Source organism: Arvicola amphibius, chromosome 8 (genome assembly GCF_903992535.2).
Source record: "Arvicola amphibius chromosome 8, mArvAmp1.2, whole genome shotgun sequence".
Taxonomy (NCBI): Eukaryota; Metazoa; Chordata; class Mammalia; order Rodentia; family Cricetidae; genus Arvicola; species Arvicola amphibius.
This window is the reverse complement of record NC_052054.1, coordinates 77247572-77273285: the sequence shown is the minus strand read 5'-3', so window position 1 is coordinate 77273285 and position 25714 is coordinate 77247572. Positions and strand designations below refer to the sequence as shown.

Sequence of the window (25714 nt, the reverse complement as noted above, 5' to 3'; positions counted from 1 at the left end):
CTTTTTCCATTCTGTAGGATGTCGTTTTGTCTTGTTGACCGTGTCCTTTGCTTTACAGAAGCTTTTCCGTTTCATGAGGTCCCATTTATTGTTTCTCTCAGTGTCTGTGCCGCATTGAGTTATATTTAGGAAATGGTTCCCTGTGTTAATGCATTCAAGTGTACTTCCCACTTTCTCTTCTATAAGGTTCAGTGTGGCTGGCTTTATGTTGAGGTCTTTGATCCATTTGGACTTGAGTTTTGTGCATGGTGATAGATATGGGTCTATTTTCATTCTTCTAATTGTTGATATCCAGTGATGCCATCACCATTTGTTAAATATGCTTTCTTTTTTCCATTTGATATTTTTTTTTTTTGCTTCTTTGACAAAAATCAGGTGTTTGAAGGAGTGTGGATTAATATCCGGGTCTTCTATTCAGTTCCATTGGTCCTCCTGTCTGTTCTTATGCCAATACCAGGCTGTTTTCAGTACTGTAGCTCTGTAGTAAGAGTTTGAAGTCAGGGATTGTGATGCCTCCAGAAGTTCTTTTACTGTACAGGATTGTTTTGGCTTATCCTGGGTTTTTTGTTTTTCCATATGAAGTTGAGGTTCTTTCGAAGTCTTTGAAGAATTTTGCTGGGATTTTGATAGGCATTGTGTTGAATCCTGTTTACTTTCTTAAAGATTTTTTTATCTCCATGAAAAAGGCTGATGTGCCTACGACTGTCAAGCCAGCTGTGCCACTCTGCCCAGGAGTGGGATTAATACAGACACACTCTTAGCATTTTTGGTCTAGGGTTCATTTCAAAATGTATTTCTCCTTCTTCCCCATTATGTAGGTATACGTGGGGCAGAGTGTACTATGATGCATACAAGGTGTTTCTCAGTTTGGAAAGCAGTGAAGAGGCACATTTAGTCAAAACATTAGTATGTGCCAACTGAAGAGTCCAAGAATAAGATTATAGAAATGTAGGTTCCAGAAATAAGAAATGAAGAAATAAAGAAGAGAATGAGGGCAGACTGTCAGCAGCCTTTTCAGCACTTTAAGGATTAACTATTAACTGTGGCTTACTTTGCTTTATAACCCATAGCTGTCTGCGAGGCTGAAGCGGCCCTCTGCAAACTGAGGGTCAGCTTTTAGATAACCTCCTCCACCCCCTTGCACTTAACTGTTCTAGTGCTCCTCTTCCTTTCATCTCTGTATTGTGGAAGCCAAAAAATGTAGGTCCATTTTTACCTTGTCTAATGGTCAGTTTGGAGATTTGACAAGCATAGTTGCCCTCCTAAAGCTGGAGGTGGTTGCTTGGTTCTTTTGAAATTAAGATAGCTCAGTGCCATTCTGACGGGTGGTCAGGATATGCAAATGTACTTCTACTCCTTCCTTAACTATGAGGTCACCTAGGGAAGGGTGGTCTTCAGCGTCTGTGACCTAAAGAACCTAGTGTACGTGGCCTAGAGCACCCTCACTCCCAAGAGAATGCTAATGATTTGATGCCTTAGAGTTGACTGTGTGAGTTACCCTTGTTAAATAAAGTCTTTTGTTACCTTCTCCCACATTTATGTTGGGTATGAAAGCTGTGGGAAAATAAACACAGGCAAATTTCAGGATTTCAGTCACTGGAACACCCTCCTGATACTTTCTATGTTTCCTATATTATTTTTATGTGTCTTCATAGTTTTATTTATATTTCTTCAATTCCCATGCCCCTACCCTGGTAAGAAATATTTTTGTCGAGGCCAGCCTACTGTATCTACACAATACACCTAATGCCACCCTACAGTGTTATGACAGAAAAGTCTTTAAGAGAAATAAACCAGGGGTTTGGATGGCCCTGGGCTTAAGAACACATGCTATTCTTGCAATGAACTTGAGTTCAGATTCCAGAACCGACACCAAATGACTCACAATTACTGGTAACTCAAGCTCCAGGGTGTCCAACAACCTCTTCTAAACTGCATAGGCACCTGCACTCATATGCATGTACTCACAGGTTTACATGTGTACACAAAACCAAACAAAAAATAGATCTTAAATGAGTAAACCACCTCATGTTTTTAATTTCTACCTTTAAACCTTGTAAACTACATCTTTTGTGCAATGTTTTATATATATATATATATATATATATATATATATATATATATTCCTTATCCCCAACCCCTATAACTTAATAATCTAATTTTGCCTTATTCTATATCATCCTGAAAACCTCTTCTGTGCTGTAAACAAGAATTCAACTCTGTTTGGGGGTCCCTACGAATAATGGACTCCTCTGGCTACCAGCAGGGTAGACTGTTATCTCCCTGCTACTGATGACAAAATGAGGCTTTTAAACTTACAAAAAAATTTTAAAACTCCTTTTTAAATTTAAAATCTTTGAGGCAGATTTTACAAATACTAAGTCATTTGAAAGAAAGGGTTCTAGAATTGCCAAAATACCTTCAATCTGGACAGCTGAATCCAGCAGAATCTTAGAGAATAAAGTTATTCAATTCTAGATATCCATGGCCAATTGTTAGCTATTACTGTTTCTGTAACTGTGTAGGCAGGGTGTAACGAATGGAAGCCAGGGTCTAGAAAAATAACAGTATTCACTGGGGAACCAAAAGAGACTGTTTTCACTATGATTGATGTGGTGCATAACAACAGAAACCTAGAGACCACACTGGTACAAGAGTCACTGACATGGAATGTGGTCCTGAGACTGAAACACAGGTCCCTCACGCCCTAAACCTGATGAGCACTTGTAGAGAGCCGCTGGCTGGCTTTGGGTTACTCTGAATTGCATGGAGTATCAGCTTTCTGCCTATCAATGAATGGCTCCATTTTAGAAAGCAGGAAACCTGACTGAATTAATCTACCTTGAGATGTAAATGCCATGAAGAAATTATTCTACACCTTACTAAGTGAACAACCATCTGCCAGGACACCAGGAGGCAGAAACTGGTAACTTATTTGTACCAAAATGACACCTGAAAATCTATCGTGCCTGACACCTGAAAGTATCAGCTGTGGAAGATGGGATAACCTCACCTGGGACCAAAAAAAGACCATCCCAGCACCAAAGTGTGCCAGACACACTGACTAGTCACCAGGTCACTCATCAGAAAAATAACAGATGAAAAACACCTCCACCTGTCACCAGACTCTAGGTTGGTTTCTCCTGTCCTTGACACCCAGGTCACAAGATTGACCTTTGGGTGACCTGCCATCTGGACTTGCATTTGATATCTGGTTTTTTTTTGTTTTTTTTTTTTTTTTGGTTTTTCGAGACAGGGTTTCTCTGTAGCTTCTGGAGCCTGTCCTGGAACTAGCTCTAGTAGACCAGGCTGGCCTCGAACTCACAAAGATCCACCTGCCTCCGTCTCCCAAGTGCTGGGATTAAAGGCGTGCGCCACCACCAGCCAGCGATATCTGTTCTTGATCGCCTGCACTCCCTGTCATTTTTCTGGTCTCTCCAGACACTTCCATGGGCCTCTATTAGCTGTGTCTGGACTTCAGCACAGCCTCTTTGAACTCTGAAACTTCTTTAGCCCTGTCTGAGTCATTTTGTAACCTGAACATTTTTATATTACTGTGTGACATGTTAATGTGCAATGGAAGACTTCATATTGGTAATCAAAATTGGAATAAAAGAGCGGGGCAGTGGTGGCAGCACTCAGGAGGTAGGCGGATCTCAGTGAGTCCAAGGCCAGCCTGATCTGCAGAATGAGTTCCAGGACAGCCAGAAATACACACATAAATCCTGTCTCAAAAAAACAAAACAAACAAACAAACAAAAACCAAAAAACAAAAGAACAAACAGATTAAAAGAACCTGTTATTGTCAACAACCAGCTACCAAGCAAAATTGGGATACTTGACAAATTGTAACCAGCAAGCCAAATTTTGTAAACGTATTGCTTACTCAGTAACTGATATCATAGAAACACACAAGAACATCTTTCCACATTACACACACATGACGACACATCTTATAGCATATGCACAGGTCCATTTATGTTTCCACATAACACAAGCATGAACACAGTATCTTGCAAAGTGTTATTTTCCCTCCAGTTGATTTTGGTGGCTATTCTTGGTTGTCAACTTGACTATATCTGGAATGAACTACAATCAGAAATGGAGGGCACATCTGTGAGACATTTGCTGCTTCAAGTTGGAGAATCCACTTCTAGTCCAAATCTTTCAGGAAGGAAGAAACACATCTTTGTTTCAGGGATTCTCCATGCAACTGCCCTGCCTGTTCCAGAATTTTTGTAGACTGTAGTGGAATATTAATTTGAGATGTATTACATTTATTTATGCTGCACAGTATTTGTTTAATGATGCAAAGATCTTTTACATTCCATTTCTTTAACTCTGTGAAGCTGTGTTAGTTTTCCTGTTTAAAACACCTGATTGGTCTAGGAGCTGAACGGTCAAAGCAAGGCAGGAGAAAGGATAGGAGGGGCTAGCAGGCAGAGATAATAGGAGAAATCTGGGAAGAGAAAATCAAGGAATCAGAAAAGGAGAGAACATTAGGGGCTATAAAATCCAGGTATACAGCAAGCAATAGAGTAAGAAGAAAAGAAATAGAGAAAGGTAAAAGCCCAAAGGAAAAGGTTGATGAAATAATTTAAGTTAGGAAAAGCTGACAAAAAACAAGTCAAGCTAAGACCGGGCATCTATAAGTAAGAATAAGCCCGCATGCATTTATTTGGAAACTTGTAGGGAAGCCCCTCCCCCCACCAGAGAGTAAAAGAATAACCAATTACAGTAAATCAGGCTGGGTTTAAACTCACAGAGAGCCACCCGACTCTGACTCCTGAATGCTGGGATTAAGGCTTGCACCATCCTCCCTCCAGCCAATTTTGGCTATTTTTGTTAATCTTTTATGGGTCACCAGAGATCACTCAGATGGTTTATAGTCAACTAAAAGTCTTTATTCCAACCAGCAAGGAAAACACTCTGGTAGTGGGAACCTGTGTAGCTCCAAGCATTTAGAGCAAGAGACTATTAAAAGCAAAAACCACATTCTGTTATCTTGCTCAGCAGATGTAGGGGAAGGATTTGCCTAAGCTGGCAGTTTAACAGAAGCCAAAATAAACAGTTAGCTTCAAGGAGAGGTTTGCACATGCAGGCAGGTTAGCAGAAGCCAGACTAAATTAGCTGGGGAATCTTGACTTCTAGTTCCAAGAACAGAGTTTAGTAAATTTCCACAAGGTTCTCCATCAGAAATCAAATTCTATTCACCCCCAAAATGGCTTCAGCAAGACTAGGTGATAGAGGAGACTGGGCTATCATGCCCTGTTATAAATGTACAGTTTGTCTTAATGGTGGACAGAGAGTACAAATGATAGGGTTTTAGTTTTTGAAATTTTTATGTATTAAACCCCCTTAAAAAGCACTTATTCATTAATAGCTTTGTTTTTTAACTTCACACAAACACCTAAGGAATGGATTCTCAACAAAAATCCTTTCGTAACATTTTCAGTCACTAGACTTTATACAGAATGAAGCTGTTTAAAACTAAATAGTGAAGGAATGCGTGAGTCTTTTCTAAACTATTTGCAATACAATTTGCCTTTTGTATCAGTTACAGGAATGGTAATAAAAGCAAGAACACCATAAAAGTCACTTTACAGAATACAGGCATGAACCAAATGCTTTTTCAAGGATTTCATATCTATTGCACCCTGTGTCCACAATTTTGTCTGGTACTGTGCTCACCATTAATCAACTAGACAGGAAGTTAAGATTGTGCCTAATACCACAGGAGGCATGGGATGCTAATGGTGACAAGGAAGTGCCTCGGGAAACCCTAGCTGCAATAACTGCTCTTCCTATGTGGGTTGTATAGTATTTGGTAAATTAAATTTATAGAAAAACAAGAGTAAATCAAGAACATGATGGCTACCCTATATTTCTGACATTCAAAGATATTATCAACAGAGTATCATCTCTGAACAACAGACTTCCCACAATCTCACTCTCTAACGCTTTCTCCTCATCAAAAATACATGAGTACTCTGATGCTGATCAAATCTTAGGGCACATTCTTTTTAGTCAGTCTTGCCAATGAGTACTCTGATGTTCGGTAAAATTTCCATATAAAAAAGACTTGTCCACCTTCCTTACTAGCATAGGACTTCTGATGATGCTAGATTTCTGACGTTGTGTAAGCTCATTATTTACAATACAGGGTTCCCCACATTCTTCATATTCACCAGGTTTCAGGCCTATAAGGGCTCTCTGATGTGGTTTAAGAGCTAATTCTATAAATGGTCCCCACAATTCTTGCATTCACAGGCTTTTACACCAGCATGGATTCTTAATGTTGAAGAAAGCCTAAGCTCAAATTGAAGGTTTTCCCACATTTTTTACAGTGACAAAGAGTTTTATATCAGTATGAATTCTCCACGGTGTAGTAACGGCTGAACTAAATATAAATATTTTCTGAACTTTCTTATATTCACGTGGTTTTTCATCATAATAAACTCTCCAATATACAATATACAGCAATCTTAGAATTACTGAAGGCCTTCTTACTATTATGAATTTTAGCATGCCAAACCAAGCTTGATTTTCACTAAAGGGCTTCCCACTTTAACACTGGTAAGGTTTCCCACCAGTGTGAATTCTTTGATGTACTTTAAGGTCTCCGCCACGAGTAAAGAACTTCCCACACTGTGTACATTCATAAGGATTCTTGCCAGTATGAATTCTAAAATGTCCAAGAAATTGGTAATGATACTGAAAGGCTTCCCCACATTCCTTACACTGAAAGGGCTTCTCACCAGTGTGGATTCTCTCATGAATTCTAAGGCCTGTACCACGAACAAAGCCCTTTCCACATACCTTACACTGAAAAGGTTTTACATCAGTATGAATTCTCTGATGTTGCGTAAGTTGGTACTGAAGTCTGAAAGCTGATCCACACTGTTCACATGCAAATGATTTCTCTCCAGAATGAATACTTTGGTGCCTTGTGAGCTGTGCCAGAACAGTAAAGGCTTTTCCACATTCCTTACACTGAAAGGGTCTCTCACCAGAGTGAATTTTCTGATGTTGCATGAGGTTTGAACGACGATTAAAGGTTTTCCCACACTCTTTACATTCATATGGTTTCACACCAGCATGAATAATCCTATGTTCAACAAGGCTGGAGACACGCTTGAAAGACTTCCCACATTCCTCACATTCAAAAGGTGTTTGAACTGTATGAATGGTTTTATGGTAATTAAGCTGGCTGGAAAAATGAAAAGTCTTTCCACATTCTTTACACTCAAAAGGTCTCTCACCACTATGAAATCTCTGATGTCGAATAAGATGTATATTAAGTCTAAAGACTTTCCCACATTCCTTACATTCAAATGGTTTCTTTCCAGTGTGAATACTCTGATGTTCAGTAAAATTTGAACGTCGACGGAAGTGTTTCCCACATTCCTGGCACTGATAGGGTTTCACATCAGTATGGATTCTCAGATGCTCACTAAGTTGGTACTTACGTCTGAAGGCTGAGCCACACAGCTTGCACTTGAAAGGTTTCTCATCAGTGTGAGTTTTCATATGTTCAGAAAGATATAGATGAAGCCTAAAAGCCTTCCCACAGACTTTACACTCAAAGGGTTTCTCACTGGTATGAACACTATGGTGTCGTGCAAGGTATGAGCCACTACTGAATATCTTGCCACACTGCTGACATTCAAATGATTTCTCTCCAGTATGAATGTTCTGGTGCCTCGTGAGCTGTGCCAGAATAGTGAAGGCTTTCCCACATTCCTTACACTGAAAGGGTCTCTCACCAGAGTGAATTTTTAGATGTTGCAGGAGGTTTGAGCGACGATTAAAGGTTTTCCCACACTCTTTACATTCATATGGTTTCACACCAGCATGAATGATCCTGTGTTGAAGAAGAGTGGAGACACGACTGAAGGACTTCCCACAGTCCTCACATTCAAATGGTTTTGTGCCTGTATGAATGGTTTTATGGTACTTAAGCAGGTTGGGAAGATGAAAGGCTTTTCCACACTCATCACATTCAAAAGGTTTCTCACCACTGTGAGACTTCTGGTGTCTTGTAAGTTGCTGGTGGAGTCTGAAGGCTTTCCCACATTCCTTACATTCATAGGGTTTCTCTCCAGTGTGAATAGTCTGATGTTGAACAAGATTTGAACTACAACCAAAATACTTCCCACACTCTTTACATTCATAGACTTTTTCTCTGTTGTGAGTAAGAGTCTGGCAGGTGTAAGCAGGCAGTTTTTCCTTGTTAGTAATCTTTAGATCAGCATCTCCTTGATAACTCTCTAGGCTCTTGAATGTATTATAGCTGGGACCATTACTAAAACTGGAGCACTGGAGATCAAGAGATTTATTTAATTGCTGCATGCTCTGTTTGGGCAGATTTATATTATAAATATGACTTTCTGGAGATATAGTTTCAGCTTTATAACATGACTCCATATCTGAAAGAGAGAAGAAAGCAAGGATACATTATTTCTCTATAACACACACACACACACACACACACACACACACACACACACACACACCATTAAATGAATGGCCACACTCAAACATATTTTCTGATAAGCTGAGAAGCAAGGAGAACAGCAATCACAAAAGACAAAAGTAGGACAGATTAGAAATGGGAAATGGGAAGGCATGTTTGCTTGACAAGATTATAGCTAACTAGAGTGAAATAATTTTGCATGTCTCTTTATATACTACTAGAAACACATACCCTGCAATGAAGGTTTTTGAAGCTGAGGATATGTAAAAGTCAACCCCAACCTGATGGCACTGTGCTATTATTGCCTGCCCAAAAATGAACTGCTGTATCCCAGTCCTTAGAGTGTTCAGATGTTACTAATAATTTACACAGGTCCCCTGTGATGACTAAATAAACTTAATATGGAGACAGACACCCCTTAAGGGTCACTGACCTTCTGCTCTGGAATACCTGGGAGATCCTAGTGACCTTGCAAGTGAAATAATAGGAAACTGGGCCAGGAAACGTTAACCCTTGCTTTTGCTTCTGGAAAATTTGTGTATCTCTCAGAAAACAAACCAAACAAGAAACAAAACAAAATAATTACTTGCATATCACTGTGGAATAGAGGTGAGATGGTCTTTTCTTACTAGATAGCAGGAAACAAAAAAAACAACTAAGAGAAGTAAAACAATTCTCCTGCCCAGCTGTGGAATCCATGGGTGGCTGCAATGCGCACCTTTCCGATGTCTGCTTTAAAACCCCACCTTACCCCGCTTGTGTACAGCATGCTACTTTGTTCTAAGGCTGCTATCCTTCTGCTAGTAGGAGGAATGCATCCATTCAATCTAAATTTGAATAGGCTCCAAGTCTTTGGTCTTTCCCAATGGATTTGAATGTCACAACACACCAAACCAAGGGGGGGGGGGGAGTAGACCACAAAAAATACATATCTGTCATGACAAGGAAACTAGTTTAGACTTGGAATTCTTTTGTTTGTTTGTTTCTTTTGTTTTATTGAGACAGGGCTGTCCCAGAACTCACTATGTAGACCAGGTTTTCCTGGAACTCAGAGATCCACTGTCCTCTGCCTCTTGAGTATTAAAGAAGTGCACCACTAACTCCTGCCCTGGACTTGGAATTCTTAAAAATTAAAGGAGGTATTAATATGTAGTGGTATTGGTAGACAATTGTAATCCCAGCAACAAGGTAACAGGTAACAGGGTCATGAACTCTGGGCCATCTTGGACTAGACTGTAAGACACTGTTTGAGAAAAACAAAACCAAGCTAAAAAGAAAAAAAAATGGGGAAAGAATTCATTACAATTTTAAAGAACACCGAGGATCTCCAGTCAGGAAAGAAGGTAAGCTAAGTGCAGACCTTTACCTATCCCACCTATCCACCCATTCCAATTTCCTAGCCTCACTGCAGCAGAACACGTGGACCATCGACATGAAGACTCAGAAACACTTGAGAACTGACTTGACAAGACTCAGAAACACTTGAGAACTGACTTAGCCTTTTGCGGCCACAGGGGTCACCATCTTTCACAGACTGAAGCGCTTTCCCTTCGCCCAGGGCATTTTTATTTTCCCATATGTACGCTTCAGCCAGCTGGTGTCCATACGCTCAAAACCACCTGAAGGAAGCTTTCAAAAGTACATTGCCAAATGCAAATCCTGACTCAGGAGGTACCATAGTTTTCCAGGATGTCCTAACCGAGTTCTGCATAGGCTTTATATACTTGGGAAACTCTCAGACAAGATTCACATAGGGCAACAAAAGGTACCTGTAACACAAAGGATGAACTAGGGCTAGATGCTAACACTGGAGCTAGATCAGGTGTGGCCAGTGGGGACTGGTGCTAGCTGCTAACTCTCTGGCACAAGGCCAGCAGGAAATTCTGCAACACCACCTGCTGTGGACTCCCCTTTATTCCTGCCCTGATCTCCAGTCAATCACGCAGATCGACACTTCCCAATTTTCTTATCCCTACTGTTTTACCCCAACCCCCAATCCAACAGGCATTCTCTGGAAACCAAAAGGTCACTCTAGTCACCAAAACAGGCAGACTAACTACAGATCTTCACCTCTCCCTCTATTCCGCCAAATCCAATATCCAGTTTCATCTCCAAATCTGTAGTCGACCATCTGCTGTGGCCTCTCCTAACTCTCTTCCCCTAGTCCCCGGGGAGCTAAGCAGATCCTAGTGGAACACTGCTTTCCTCCCTCTTGTAGACCCATCCAACACCACCTACCTAGTCTATCCAGCTCCCAAGACATTTCACCTGGAACCCCAGTGTCCCTACTATCCGAATCCCACAAGAACTTGCCACCAGGTAACACAGTTACCACACTCTCCTAAGAACCAGACTGGGCAAGAGAAGCCAAGGAACAAAACACTCACCCTACAAAGGCAAGACCGGATACCAGCACCTAGAATTACAATCTTCCCAAACCCAGCTGCCTAGATGCCAGGAGAGAGACAATAATGGTATGTCGGCACTGGAGCCTACACCCTACCACGGCAGGACCTGAGTACTGCAACATAGCTAAAGCACAAGAAAAAGACATCACAGCACCTTTATAAATGCGGTAGAGGTCAGGGAAGAGGAAAGAAATGAACCCCTTAAAGAAATCTATGAAAACACAAACAGTAGAAGGAAATGAATCAAACAATTCAAGACCTGAAAGTACAAACAGAATCAATAAGAAAAACTCAAACTGAGGGAAATCTGGAAAGGAAAAGTTTAAGAATTGAAACAGGAACCTCAGAGGCAAGTCTCACCAACAGGAATCAAGAGATAGAAGACAGAATCTCAGGCATTGAAGACATGATAGAAGAAATGGATACCTCCGTGAAAGAAAATGGTAAAGCTAAAAACATTCCAGCACAAAACACTCAGGTAATCTACCACACCATAAAAAGATCAAATCTAGGAATAAGAATAGAGAAAAGAGAAGAAACCCAAGTCAAAGACACAAAGTATTTTCAACAAAAATCACAGAGGAAAATTCCCCTAACTTGAAGAATAAGATGCCTGTTAAAGTAAAGGAAGCATACAGAACACCATATAGACTAGACCAGAGAAGAAAATACCTGGGCACATAATAATTAAATCACTAAATGTACAGAACAATGGAAGAATATTAAAAGCTGCAAAGGAAACAGACCAAGTAACATATAAAGGCAGACATATTAGAATAACACCTGGTTTCTCAATGGAGACTTTAAAAGTCAAGGCACTAGATAGGTGTTACAGAATCTGAGAGACTACAGATGCCAGCCTAGATATCATAACCATCCATACAGATGCCAGCCTAGATATCATAACCATCCATACAGATGCCAGCCTAGATACCATAACCATCCATACAGATGCCAGCCTAGATATCAGAACCATCCAAACCTTCCATCACCAAAGACAGAGAAAGCAAGACAATCCATGATAAATACAACAAATTTAAGCAGTATCTATCTACAGATCCAGACCACCAAATCAAGAGAAAAACACGCACACCACAACAAAATGATGGGAGTCAACAAACACTTCTCACTGTATCTCTCAACAACATTATCAGTTCCCCCAGTAAACAGACAGAGACTGACAGGATGGATGTAGAAACAGGATCTGTCCCTCTGCTCTACCCAAGAATCACCTGAACACTAAGGCCAGACATCATGTCACGGTAAAAGAATGGAAAAATATCTTCTAATTCCAAGCAAATGGACCTAAGAAGCAAGCTGGTGTAGATATTTTAGTATCTGACAAAACAGACTTCAAACCAAAACTAAACAGAACAGATGGGACAGAGACTACAGGCTTACCAAAAGAAGAATCAAGCCACATCTATGCGCCAAACACAGGACAGTAAGTCCATAAAAGTACTGTGTGACACCCAGCTCCCAAATAAATCACACACGGAGGCTTATTCTTAGTTATGAATGCCTGGCCCTAGCTTGGCTCATCTCTTGCCAGCTTTTCTTAACTTAAATCACCCTGACTACCTTTTACCTCTGGGCCTTTATCTTTCTGGTCCTATATACCTTTCTTTCCTCCTTACTCCATGACTGGCTGGGTGGCTGACCCTGATGTCCTCCTCTCCTTGTTCTCTGGCTCCTCTTTCTCTTCCTTCTCAGTTCTCTTTCTGCCTTCCAACCCGGCCTATGCTTGCTAATCCCTTACTAATGGCCATTCATCTCACCTGGCACAGCAACAAAGCTTCAGAGTTCAACAAATGCAGCATAATCTAAAGTTACACACCTGAAAATAATATTCCCCAACACAAAAGAAAGAATACCACAGTTTAAATCACATGTTGACCCTCACACACTGATAGTGGGAGGCTGCAATACCCCACTCTTGCCAATATTTACAGAACATTTTACAGAAATACAAAAGGAAATGTATCTTCTTCTCAGCACATCATCGAGCTTTCTCCAAGACTAACCACGTACTTGGACACAAAGCAAGTCTCAACAGACACAAGAAAATTCAAATACCATCTTGCAATCTGTCTAACCACCAGAAACAACAGAAAACATACAAACTTACAAAACCAAACAACTCAATATTGAATAAAAAAATGGATCAAAACAGTTATTGAGAAAATTAAAACTCTTCCTAGAAATGAATGAAAACGAAGACACAACACACCCAAACTTATAGGACACATAAAGGCTGTTCTAAGAGGCAATTGCATGGCAGCATGTATGGCTATAAGAAATTGGAGCAATCTCATGCTATCAGCTTAACACTATACCTGAAAGCTCTAGAACAAAAGGACAAATTTACACCCAAAAGGATAGACATCAATAAATAATTAGATTCAGGACTGAAATCAGTAAAACAGAGACAACAACAACAACAAAAAAATACAAAGAATCAATATAACAGAAAGTTGGTTCTATGAGAAAACCAGTCAGACTGATAAACCTTAACCAAAATAACCAAAAGGGAAAAAGATACAAAAGAAGAAAATTAGAGGTGAAACAAAGAAATATCAACAGACACTGTGGTGGTCTGAGTAGGAAAGAGCTCCACAGACTCACGTGTTTGAATGCTTGGTCATAGGGAGTGGCACTATGAGGAGGTATGGCCCTGATACAGGAAGTGCGTCACTGGGGGTGGGCTTTGAGGTCTCTGAAGCTCAAGTCAGGCCTAGGCGCTCATCACTGCTACCTGTGGACCAAGATACAGAAAGCAGTTTCTTCTACAGCACAATCTCTGCCTGCACACAACCATGCTGCCCGCCATGAAGATAACAGACTAAACTTCTAAACTGTAAAACAGCTCCAGTTAAATGTTTTCCTTTCTAAGAGCTACCATGGTTATAGTGTCTCTTTACCGCAATAAAAACTTAGCAGACACCAAGGAAATTCAGAGAATCATAAGGACATACTTTAAAAGTCTATACTCAAAAAAAATTGGAAGATTAAAAGAAATTGGTAATTTTTTCAAATACCACTTACCAAAGTTAAATCAAGACTAGATAAATAATTTGAACAGACCTATAACTCGTGGTGAAATGCAGTCAGTAATTAAATCTCCAACCAAACAAAGTCCAGAGCAGGGCAGTTTTAGCACACAATTTTACCAGACTTCCAAAGACGAGTTCAGGCCAATATTCCCCAAATTATTCCTCAAAAGAGAAAGAGAAGGAATGTTACCCAATTCTTTTTTCAAGGTAAAAGGAACCACAATACCCAAACCACATAAAGACCCAACAAAGAGAGTAACTGACCAATTTCACTGATGAACACAGATGAAATTTTTTAAATAAAACACTTGCAAACCAAATCCAAGAAAACATCAAAAAGACCACCCATCATAATCAAGTAAGCTTCCGCCCAGAGATGCAGGGATGGTTTCACATACATAAATGAGCAAATGTAATCCACCATAGAAACAAACAGAAAGACAAAAGCCACAGGATCATCTCATTAGACACAGAAAAGGTCTGTGACAAAATTCAACACCACTTCATGATAAAAGTTCTGGAAAAATTAGGGATACAAAGGACACATAATAAAGGTAGTATGCAGTCAAGTGTATAGCCATCATCAATTTATATGGAAAGAAACTCAAAGCAACGCCATTAAAATGGGGAACAAGACAAGACTGTCCAACCTATCCATACTTATTCCATAGAGTACATAAAATCTATCGACTAGGTAAAAACTAGATATCAATAAAACAAATAACCCAACTTAAAAATGGAGTCAATATCTAAACAGAGCATTCTCAAAAAGGAAACTCAAATGGCTGAGAAACAAAGAAATGTACAATATCCTTGGGCATCAAAGAAATGCAAATAAAAACTGCTTTGAGCTTTCACACACCTGTCAGAACGGCTAAGATCAACAAAACAAGTGACTGCTCATGCTGAGGAGCCTGGGGAGTAGAAACCTGCCAGCTCCAACGGAAGTCATGTGGAGGTTCCCCAGAAGATGAGAACCAATCTACCTCAGGATTCAGCACGCTCAGGGTCTGCCCCACCCAAGCAGCGCCAGGTGCTTTCTGCATAAGTTTATTAGGGCCTCCAGTTCAGTATTTGTGTGGGATTCATAAGTGTGTAAACAAGTGTGTTTCTGTTTCTTGTGCCTTCTCTTGGGTGGTATGCCTTCTATTTGTTTATTTTGTCCAACTCCAACGTGCTAGTTCTGTTTTAGCCTGTTTTACTATATTGTATTTTATTGCCGTCCCTTAGAAGCAAGCTTGTGGAGTAGATCCAGTAGGAGGTGAAGTGGGGAGGAACTGGGAGGAGCAGAGGGAGGTGAAGCCAGAAGCAGCATATAATCTGTGGGGGAATCTACTCTAACAAAAGGGGGAATGCACGTGGGTTCTGGGGACAATCTGTGTCTCACTGGTGTGTGTGCACGGTTAACCATGTGAGGGAGATGGAAAGCGCACTGTTTTCTGTTTGTTCTGCGTTCGCTCGAGTCGTCCACTGGAAAACAGAACGTAATCACACTGTAATTCCGATATTGCCTGGAAATATATAAGCTACAGAAAAAAAGTATACAGTAGAAAGAACACAGAGAAAACATAAAAGAATAGAGAATAGAGAAAAGTCATGAAGACACAGTGTGACTGTCATTTTCCCTTAACTCCCTCAAATTAAAAAAAAAAAAAAGTGCTGCTGGAGGCTGGGCGCCCCCAGGCGGTGATACTCTCTCATTAGCTGGGAGCTGGTCAAGTAAAATAGGTGGAGTTGCCAGGAAAACAAGGGATCTGCCTCTTCTACCTCCCCAGTGCAGCAGTGAGAAGCATAGGCTACACGTCACACCTTGTTTAGAGGGTCTATGAAGACACAGAATTAAAATGTTTGCTTTGCCTCACTGTGTTACTGCATTAACTAGTGTTCAAAGTGTTTAACTATTGGATCAGTAGTCAAAGGCACTGACTGCTCTTACAGAGGACCTGGGTTCAAGTACCAGCCCCAAGGGATCTGACACTCTCTTATGGCCCCTTTGGGTACCTGTACACACACACACACACACACACAACATTCAAAATGACAGAAAGAAGGTAACTGCTCCAGTACGAGGGAAGAGGGGAGAACAACTTAGTGACTCATGAACCAGCAGCCCCTGTGGCAGCTTTTGCTATGACCTTGACTTCCTTCCCAGGTCTCAGGCATGGTCTCCCACAGGCCCTGGCGCTCTGAAGGAAGTGTGTCAACCCCGGGTCAGGCGTGGGGACCTCTCCGGCCACACACTGAGATGGCAATGCTGCAGCCCTGCCTTCCTTACTCACCTGGGCTGGGCCTGTCTGCTTCTCCCGTCACAGCCATCCAGGGCTCTCTCTCCTGCTCCAGTAAGGTGATCAGATCGGGTTTGGAAATGGAACTTCCCACTTAAAAGAAAGAAAAAAATGACACATGTGGAGACTTTTCCTTTAAGACTTGGTCCCTCTAGTTATCCCAGGATGTCCTGGAACTCAATATGTAGACCAGGCTGGCTTTGAACTTCCTTGATCTGCCTGCCTTAATCCTGCTGAGATGAAGGGTGTGTGGTACAATGAGCTGCCAGTATAAATTTTTAAAGATGTAGACATATTTATTATAAAGTTCTATACAGGCTCACATGGTGGATCATCCTGAAAGCCCAGCAGCTGGGGGAAGGAGCAGGCCAGTCAGTGCTGCAGAGCAGGACCCTTGTCTTGGAAAAACAGAATAAAGAGCCCAACTAATGCTGAGGAAAGACTTCAGAGAAGGAGAACCTGGGTGAGAAACCAGCTGTTTCAGAAAAGGGTTTTAATCTCATTTAAATGCAGATAGGAGCTTGTACTTAAGAGGAAAGTATATAGAGTAGGTGAGAACATGAACCCTTAGGCTACATTGTCTAAGGTAAATCCCATCTCTGCAGCTCACTAATAAGGCCATCTATTTAGGCAAGTCCCATAAGATTCTATGTGCAATGTTCCCATCTAAAAACTGGGCATGGAGGCACAGACTTGAAACACAAGACTTGAGGAATGGAAGAGAGTAAAGATGTTCAAAGCCAGCCTTAGTTTTGCTGGTGGAAGCTGCTTGTTTATTTCCCAGCCGCCCAGACTCCCGAAATAATCACACAGAAACTATATTATTTGCAATACTCTTTGGTCAATAGCTTAAGAGTATTGCTAGCTGGCTCTTACATCTAGAATTAACCCATTTCCATTAGGTTATATTTTTAGCACAGGCTTATGGCCCATTGGCAAGATTCCCACATTGGGTGCCAATTTGTTAGCAGAAGCTGCTTGTTCATTTCCCAGCTGCTCAGACTCCCGAAATAATCACGCAGAAACTATTTGCAATACTGTTTGTCTAATAGCTTAAGCATATTGCTAGCTAGCTCTTACATCTATAATTAACCCATTTCCATTATTTTATATTTTGCCATGAAGTTTGTGGCCTACCGGCAAGGTTCCACCTAGCACCTCTGGCGGCTACATGGTGTCTCCTTAACACCACCTACTCTCTCTGGCTCTGGCTCTCACTTTGGCTCTGGCTATCTATATATCTATATCTATCTTATATATCTGTATCTATATATAGATACAGATATATAGATATAGATATATATCTTCCAGCCTGGCTATGTTCTGTTAAGCCATTGGCCAAAAGCAGCTTCTTTATTCACTAACTAATAAAAGCAACACATATACAAAAGGACTTCCCACACCATAGTTTCATAGCCAATCCAAAGCCACCCTGAGCTACATGAGACTTGTCCTCAAAAAAAAAAAAAAAAAAAAAAAGAATTAAGAATGAAAATAATTTAGATTGAGTTGATGATATGTATTGGATAGGGTTACTACTAAGATTAAATACTATATTAAACTATTTCAATGTTGACTCACACAGTAACACAAAATCATTTTTTAAATTTTATTAAACTAGGGTCCTGAGTATGCTAGGTAATGCTGGACTAGAGTCACAGGCCCATCATTATCTATGCTGCCTTCTTTCACATTTACACCCTATTCTTACAGATTTGCTCAATGAAAGAGACAAACATCACACCGTAAAACTAAAGCAAGTAAAGGAAGTGTTCAGAGAAGGAAATAGACTGTGTAAACTTCTGTTCTGAATCGATTTCATTGATTCATTAGTAAGTAGATCGTAAAGACGCTTGTATTTCTGTATGCATGCATGCATAGTGTATGTATGTTTTAATGAAGGTGTGTGCACAAGTGTGGGTAGGCATGCATGCATGGGTCTGTGTACAGGCCAGAGAGCAGTATGAGGTGTCCTCTTTGATTGCTCCCTACTTTGGTTTTTGAGATAGGGTCTCTCATTGAACCCAGACCACTCTGAGGGGATCTCCAAGGTGTGGACAAAAGGCAGGTGCTTCAGGAAGCTCCTATTTTCAACCCAACAAACCTCACAAAATTCCTTTGGGAAGAAGGAGGCGCTCAGCTCCCTCTTAAAATTATATTGACTTCAATTTCTTTTATGTGCATGTAAGTGTCTGCATGTATGTCTGAGCACCACATGCACGCATGATGACCATGGAGGCCAGACGGCATCAGGTCCCTGGAACTGGAGTTACAGAGGTTGTGAGCCACATTGTGGAGCTGAAAATTGAACCTGGGTCCTCAGAAAGAGGATTCAGCTCCCTTAATCAACAACCTATCTCACTAGCCACTAATTCTAGATATTGATTTATCTCCTTATTTATTTCATTTTGTTTATATTTTGTTTTATTTGAAACAAGGCTTGTAGACTAGGCTACACTGGAACTTCACCATGTATCTGAGGGTGACCTTGAACTCACAGCAATCATTTTTGCCTCAGCCTTCTGAGTGAAGGAATGACAGGCACGGGCCACCAGGCCCAGCTTCAGCTACCACAGGAAAGATGGCCTGTCTACTCATTCAGAGGGAGAAAAGCCAAGAGTTTAGATGACCTTACCCACTGTGATGAGGTTGCTATAGGTCTCCAACATCATGTCCCTGTATAAGACCCTCTGAGCAGCATCCAGGCAGGCCCACTCCTCCTGAGAGAAGTCAACAGCTACATCCCTAAACGTCACTGACCCCTGAAACCACAAACACAAGTAGAGTGAGATTAGGGAAGCGTTCAAGATGGAAAAAGAAAAGGGAAAGGACTCAAGATGGCACATGTGTCTCAGGTCTCCCTGAACTCCGAAGACTTCAGTCCCCTCCCAGGCACAGCCTGGATGACCTTCCCTCTCATCCCTGAACTCTCTCTTGAAGTCCCTCAAGCAGGTCACCTCGTCACACACATGCACTGAGGCCATTCACTCTCAAACCCTGTGTCATCAGCCTGAAAACACCAAAGATGTCAATCAGGATCCCCAGTGCACTCAAAGGAGACCATCACCTCAGTGTCTGAAACCCCCAAAGACCCTGATTCCCTGTGGGACTGTGGCCCCTCTGCAGCAACAGTCCTCCCTGACCACAGACAGGAGAGAGCAGGTGTGCAGGGATGCACTCAGAGAAAACTGCAGAAGCAGCCGGAAAGAGGCCAGACAGGAAGTGCTATGACTTCCACTGTAACGGGGCAGACGGGGCTGGAGGATTTCGGGTCCTTGGGAAGCTTCACAAGAGAAAGACAGCAAAGAGTCATCTAACCTGGAAGCCGCCTGTGTAGAGAGAATGACAACTTACACAGACCACGTCCTGAGAACCAGAGCTGGCCATTCTTCTTCAGGATCCTCCCTGGGGGACAAAAAGAAAGCCTTTCATAGGATTGTCACTTGATGTTCCCAGACTCACTTATGACACCATGATTTCATCAACTACTTTTATTCTCAAGCATCCCCACTCACACTCCTCTCCCACGGCTCATGGCCTCCCACACACAAATCAGAAGCAGACAGGAGTCTACACAAAGCTGAGTCTGTCCTAACCCCGGACAACCACTGTGCAAGGGCTCAACGTGGACGTGCGGAGCAAAAGCCCATCTGCCTTGACGTTCCTCCAGAAGATGTCGGCAGAAGGATCCCGTCTTCCATCCTGAGCTCCAGCTAGCCCTAGACGGGGTCCCTCCTCCCACTGAGCAGGTCTTCCTACTGGAACCCCACCTTCAGGGCTGACAGGGCTGACAGCATTTAAACTGTACGTCCTTTGGAAACTCAGGGCTGAGTGAGGCACAGCAAGGCTGGAGGGGCAGGAGGTCTGCAGTGCAGTGCTCAGCAGTCTGGACCCACTTTTAGTAAATGGAATCCTACACCATGGAGCACTTTCCTGAGAACCTTCACTCATCTATGGTCATGGCTTATGTTGTACCAATAACCATGAATCCTGATGAAGATAATTAGCTGAAAAATATGATATCAAAGGACATGAATGTGAATTGTTCCCTATTTTGAATAATTATGAGATATTTTACACACACACACACACAAGAAATTCAAGATGTCATAAGTCTTTAAATTCTAGAATTCAGTTTCTCAACCTCACCATGCTGACACAATGATTGTATGTTGGGGTGTGGGAGGACTATCTTGTGCTGACACAATTATTTTGTGTTGAGGTGTGGGAGGACTATCTTGTGTTGACACAATTGTTGTGTGTTGGGCTGTGAGGACTATCTTGTGCTGACACAATGATTGTGTGCTGGGCTGTGGGAACTATCTTGTGCTGACACATGATTGTGGTGTGTTGGTGTGTGGGAACTATCTTATGCTGATACATGATTGTGTGCTGGGCTGTGAGAACTATCTTGTGCTGATACAATTGTTGTTCTGCACTGTGGGAACTATCTTGTGCTCTGTACAATGTTCAGCTGCATTCAAGCTGTACTCACAAGATCTGCACAGCCCATACAACCTCAAACTCCCTAAAATGTTGGCCTAGGGAAGAGCATTACCAAATGGGGAATGAGTGCTCTAGTTCTACAGGTTTTTTCCATATCCTTTTGGATGTTTGTTTAATTGTTTGGGGCAGAGCATTGGATATCCCTGACTGTCCTCAACTCTTACTCCTTCCTTCAACTCCCATGCTGAGATCGCAGGCATACACCACCATGCCCAACTCTCAAGTACACGGTGTGGTAATATAATGAAATCATATATTTTTTATCCCCCCACAAAATTCATAGACAAATTTTCATTTTATCTTTCCTTCCCTTGTGCCTCTGCATACAACAGGCTAGCTAGCCTTTCAGGGTGCTCTTGGCTCCACCTCCCATCTTACAATAGGAGGGCTGGGATTGGAGACGTGCACAGCTGCATCTGGCACCGCATAGTTTCAGGCCTGTGAGCACCGTACACAGTGAGCCTTCGCCCCAGCCCCCACTGATACATTTCTGTGATAGTTTAGAGTGTGACCTCATGACGTTTATGACTGTGCTTCATGAAGTGTGTGACCCCAAAGGCCACAAATAAAAGTACAGGAAGTCCAGCTGGATGTGGTAGCTTAAGTCTATATTGCCAGCACTGGGGAGGCAGAGGCAGAGGCTTGCTCACAGTTCCAGAAGTTCCAGGACAGCCTCTCTAGTGAGTGGTGCTAGCAAAACTGAGCATTACCATTCAGGAGAAGGACGCCAGACCTTTAGTGACACCACATGCAAAGTCAGCTCAAAACAGATTGGAATTTATGAACTGAAACTAAAACTACTAGAAAAATACACAGAGGAAAACCTCCATGACACTGGACTATAGAAAATACACAGAGGAAAGTCTCCATGAGACTGGACTATAGAAAATACACAGAGGAAAGTCTCCATGACACTGGACTATAGAAAATACACAGAGGAAAGTCTCCATGAGACTGGACTATAGAAAATACACAGAGGAAAGTCTCCATGACACTGGACTATAGAAAATACACAGAGAAAAGTCTCCATGACACTGGACTATAGAAAATACACAGAGGAAAGTCTCCATGAGACTGGACGTTTGGGGTGTTACTACAAAAACACAAGGGACAAAAGCAAAACGGGCAAATGGCATTAATATCAAACTAAAAGCTTTGCACAGCAGAGGAAACCATAATCTAGATAATCGAGAGAAAGGGAGAAAGAACTTTCAAATTACACATCTGACGTGGAGTTAACGTCTAAACGCCAACACAAGCACACAGAAAAGACGTTTCCTCCCTGGAACACCAAGGTGACCTACTAGTGGTCCAGGAAAAAGAAGCACAGGTACACATTTGAGAGGCCTCCTCGAGCCTGAAAAAGTGTCAGTTACCAGGGGGCTGGAGAAAGAGGTGGATTCGTGGTTTAGAGTATTTAATACTCTTGCGGAGGATGGGGCTTCGATTCCCAGCACCCCGGTGGTGACTCACAACCATCCCTAACTCCACTTTCAGGAGATCTGACGCCCTCTTCTGGGCAAGTACATGCTGCACCTCAGTTGTCTAGGGAAAACACTCACAAATATGAAAAAAAACTAAATAAAATTTTTAAAGTGACCATATCAGCAAGATAGCATAATGAGTACAATGAAGTGGAAACAGCACATTATTGGAGGAAATGCAAATTAATACAGTCATTGTAGAAAACAGCATGCTGTAGGCCAAAGCAATTATGAATAAAACTTACAAACGGTCCATGGATGACAATGCTGAGTAGAGACACAAGGGAAATACAATCAGTGTCTCCAAGTGACACTTATACTCCCACATTTATTCCTGCAGAGCTGTGATACACAACCCCACCAAGAGATGAGTGGACAAAGCAAATCGAGATTGAGGGTCACGGACACAGTGGAAAGATGTCCAACCATTTACTACAATATGGAGAGCATGGGGGAACATGAGAGAAATGAGCTAAAGACAAAAGATAAACGCCGGGGCTGGAGAGAAGGCTCAGCGGCTGAGAGCTGGTTTGGCTTCTCCAGAGGTCAGGAGTTCAGTTCCCCGACAGCTCCCAATGCCTGTAACTCCAGCTCCAGTAGATCCTAACCATCTGGTCTCTGCGGGCACCAGCGCTCATGTGCACATAACCCTACACGCAGAATTCTGAATAATAACTAACCTTTAAACCAAAATACAGCACCATCTCACTCATGCAGAATCTGAAGCCGTTATCTCACAGGAACAGGTACAATGGTGGGTCATGGGGCCTGAGCGGCTGAGGCTGGATGTGCAACACCATGGTTGAGAGTGGGAGATGCAGACCCGGAAGGGAGTTGGGAAGATGCTGACCAAGGATACACAATGTCAGCTGCACAACACAAGTTCCAGATGCCTCGTGCAGCACCGCGGCTATGACCAGGGGCTTTGAAAAACTCGGAGAGTATACGTTGAGTGTGTCCGCTACAAAAACATGACAGGCAGATTTAGTCATCCCAAAGGACACGAAGACTCCAAATGACCACGCTGTACACAATACGAGAAATTTCATCTTAAAAAAAAAATACTGTTCTGCGTTAGTTCATTTTCTTTACCTCATCATTGTTTTTGAGACCGGGTTCACTGTGTAGCCCAGCTAAGCTGGAACTGACTGTATGGCTAAAATGACCATGAAATACAGACATCCACCTGCTTCTGCCTCTCAGGTACTCATTTGAAGTGTACACCATAAAGTTTACCTTTTATTAGTCATTTTTATAAAAATACAGTCAGTAACCCCATTATTTCTAACACGCCTTTGCACTGCAGAAAACTGAAGAGAATGAACTCAAAACGACCACAGAGAGCGACAACTAAACACATTAGGTCCTTACTATACGGCTGGCACTGCACCAACAGGCTTTACAGCTGTCATTCGGAGGCACATGACAAGCCTAGAGACCCAGAGAAAGGCAGAACCAAGACTCTGAGATACCGCAGAGCCGCATCCCCACGTTCAACCACAGCACTGCACATCTAGATCTGGCCAATTATTACCCGTTTCCATACACAGACACCCTAACAATTACTAGGTCTCAAAGATGGCAAAATTTTGTGCTGTCCTTTTCCCATTCCCAAAATCCTCAGGCGTGAGCAGAAATCGTTACCACCTCCATTCTTCCCTGCTTTGAAAGCAAGGCCTTATAAGATCAAAGGCCACCCAAATGTGATGTCATCGAAACAGCGATTTAGCAAATCAGGGATTGAAAGCGCTAAAGCTAACCTCTGAAGGTTTTTTTTTTTTTTTAAGATTTATTTACTTATTTTGTTTACATGTGTAGCGACGATGCCCGCACTCTCCTCCGGGCCCTCCTTGTGAACGCCGGCCGACGCGGGCAGCCTGAGCAAGCACGAGATCCCAGACTGCACGTCCTAGTGACACATCCTAGCGAGCGCTTTCCTTCACCTCCCACGACACTCACGGCGGCTGGAGCGCTGAGAAAGTTACGGACTCAACAAGTAGCTGCGCTCCTAGGCGACCCCGGGAGGCGCCTCCGGCCTCAAATGCGCGCCCCGCGCTCCAGTCTGGACCTCAGGGGCAGCTCCCCATCAGACTCCGTCCCTGACCGCTCATCACCGCAGCCTGGTCCTCTGCCTCTGCCGCTGTGGCCGTGAGGGAAAGCAGGAGCAGAACCGACTGGCACAGTGACACGGACAATCGGAGAGCTCGAGGTGTGTAAACGCACACGCACGCACGCACACGCACCACACCACACACGTACACACACCACCATCCCTACACACTCGCACACATCACCATCCACCCACCCCACACCACCGTTCACACCCAGCCCGCTGGCTCCCGCCTTACTCACAGGAGAATTACACAAACGACAACTTCTTCCTCCTACCAGAAAGTTCTGACCGTCCCTGGTGTCTCAACCTGGACACCGGAAGTTGATGTTCTAAGCCCAGCACGGTGGCTCCTGGGAAATGTAGTCCCGATTGACAGAAATTCTGGAGGCCTTTACTTCTGAGAAATCCCAGCATGCAACTTGAGCAGCCCATCTGGGAACTGAGCCCTGTGGTTTGTGGGAGTTCCCACGGTGTGCCCGCTTAAAGGGGAGGCTCCCTGACGTGGTGATGGCGCACGCCTTTAATCCCAGCACTAGGGAGGCAGAGGAGAGCTTGAAGCCAGTTTGGTCTACAGATTGAGTTCTAGGGCAGGCTCCAAAGGTACCGAGAAACCCTGTCTCAAAAAAAAAAAAAAAAAGTTACTTCCGGGTTCTTCGTGTAATTTATTTTCTCTCCTATGAAGTATACAGACGAGCCTAAATTTAAAGTACAGAATTTGAATAAAATTAGATCAAGACGCCAGGCCGTGGTGGCGCACGCCTTTAATCCCAGCACTTGGTAGGCAGAGGCAGGCGGCTCTCTGTGAGTTTATGGCCAGCCTGGTCTACAGAGTGAGTGAGTTCCAGTACAACCAGGGCTGTCACATACAGGAACCCTGTCTCCAAAAACAAAGCAAAACAAACAACAAAAAAAGATCGAGACATAACTGCTCTGAATACGCTTTGCGTGAGACTCTGGAGTAGGATTCCACCTCGCTGTGAGACGGTGGGACTATGATAAATTTGACAAGACTGAACTAGAGAATTGGTTTGGCTGGTTTAAAATGAGAGTACTTAACATCACAGCTTTCAGAGAACCACATGTGCCAGGCCCTTCCATGGTTCAGTGTCCATGCTATTTACACAAGAAAATATTATTGAGGACTGAAGGGTCCAAGAATAAGAATATAAAAATATAAACCAGGCAGTGGTGGCGAAGGCCTTTAATCCTGGCACTCAGGAGGCAGAGGCAGATGGATCTCTGTGAGTTCGAGGCCAACCTGGTCTATGGAGCAAGTTCCAGGACAGGCTACACAGCTACAGAGAAACCCTGTCTCGAAAAACCAATATACACATGCCTAGGAGAATGAGAACAGACTATCAGCAGCTTTCTCATCAGCTTGAGGATTAA

General features: G+C 42.6%; 1 protein-coding gene across 7 annotated transcripts; it reads right to left on the bottom strand.

Annotated features, from left to right (window-relative positions):
• Window positions 1-3778: 3778 nt before the first annotated feature.
• Window positions 3779-24685, bottom strand: LOC119821059 (zinc finger protein 60-like). Of its 7 annotated transcripts, XM_038339885.1 has the most exons (6): window positions 24565-24664; window positions 22893-23173; window positions 19577-19627; window positions 18858-18984; window positions 16217-16315; window positions 3779-8429 (listed from the first exon to the last, which is right to left on the bottom strand). In XM_038339885.1, exons 3-6 carry the CDS (start codon window positions 19607-19609, stop codon window positions 6568-6570), a joined length of 2121 nt encoding a protein of 706 aa, XP_038195813.1. In that variant the 5' UTR covers window positions 19610-19627; window positions 22893-23173; window positions 24565-24664; the 3' UTR covers window positions 3779-6567. The 7 variants fall into 7 exon arrangements, with proteins under 7 accessions (XP_038195813.1, XP_038195812.1, XP_038195814.1 ...); XM_038339884.1 differs by lacking the exon at window positions 22893-23173 and having other exon boundaries at window positions 24565-24685; XM_038339886.1 differs by lacking the exons at window positions 22893-23173; window positions 24565-24664 and adding an exon at window positions 24172-24459.
• Window positions 24686-25714: the final 1029 nt, after the last annotated feature.

Coding starts and splice junctions, on each gene's coding strand:
- LOC119821059 (XM_038339884.1), bottom strand. CDS start 19,609: ATGGCCAGCTCTGGTTCTCAGGACGTGGTCTGT. Junction 18,985..19,576: donor GTTCTCAGGACGTGGTCTGT/GTAAGTTGTCAT, acceptor TTGTGGTTTCAG/GGGTCAGTGACGTTTAGGGA. Junction 8,430..16,216: donor AGCAGACAGGCCCAGCCCAG/GTGAGTAAGGAA, acceptor TCTCTCTTTCAG/ATATGGAGTCATGTTATAAA.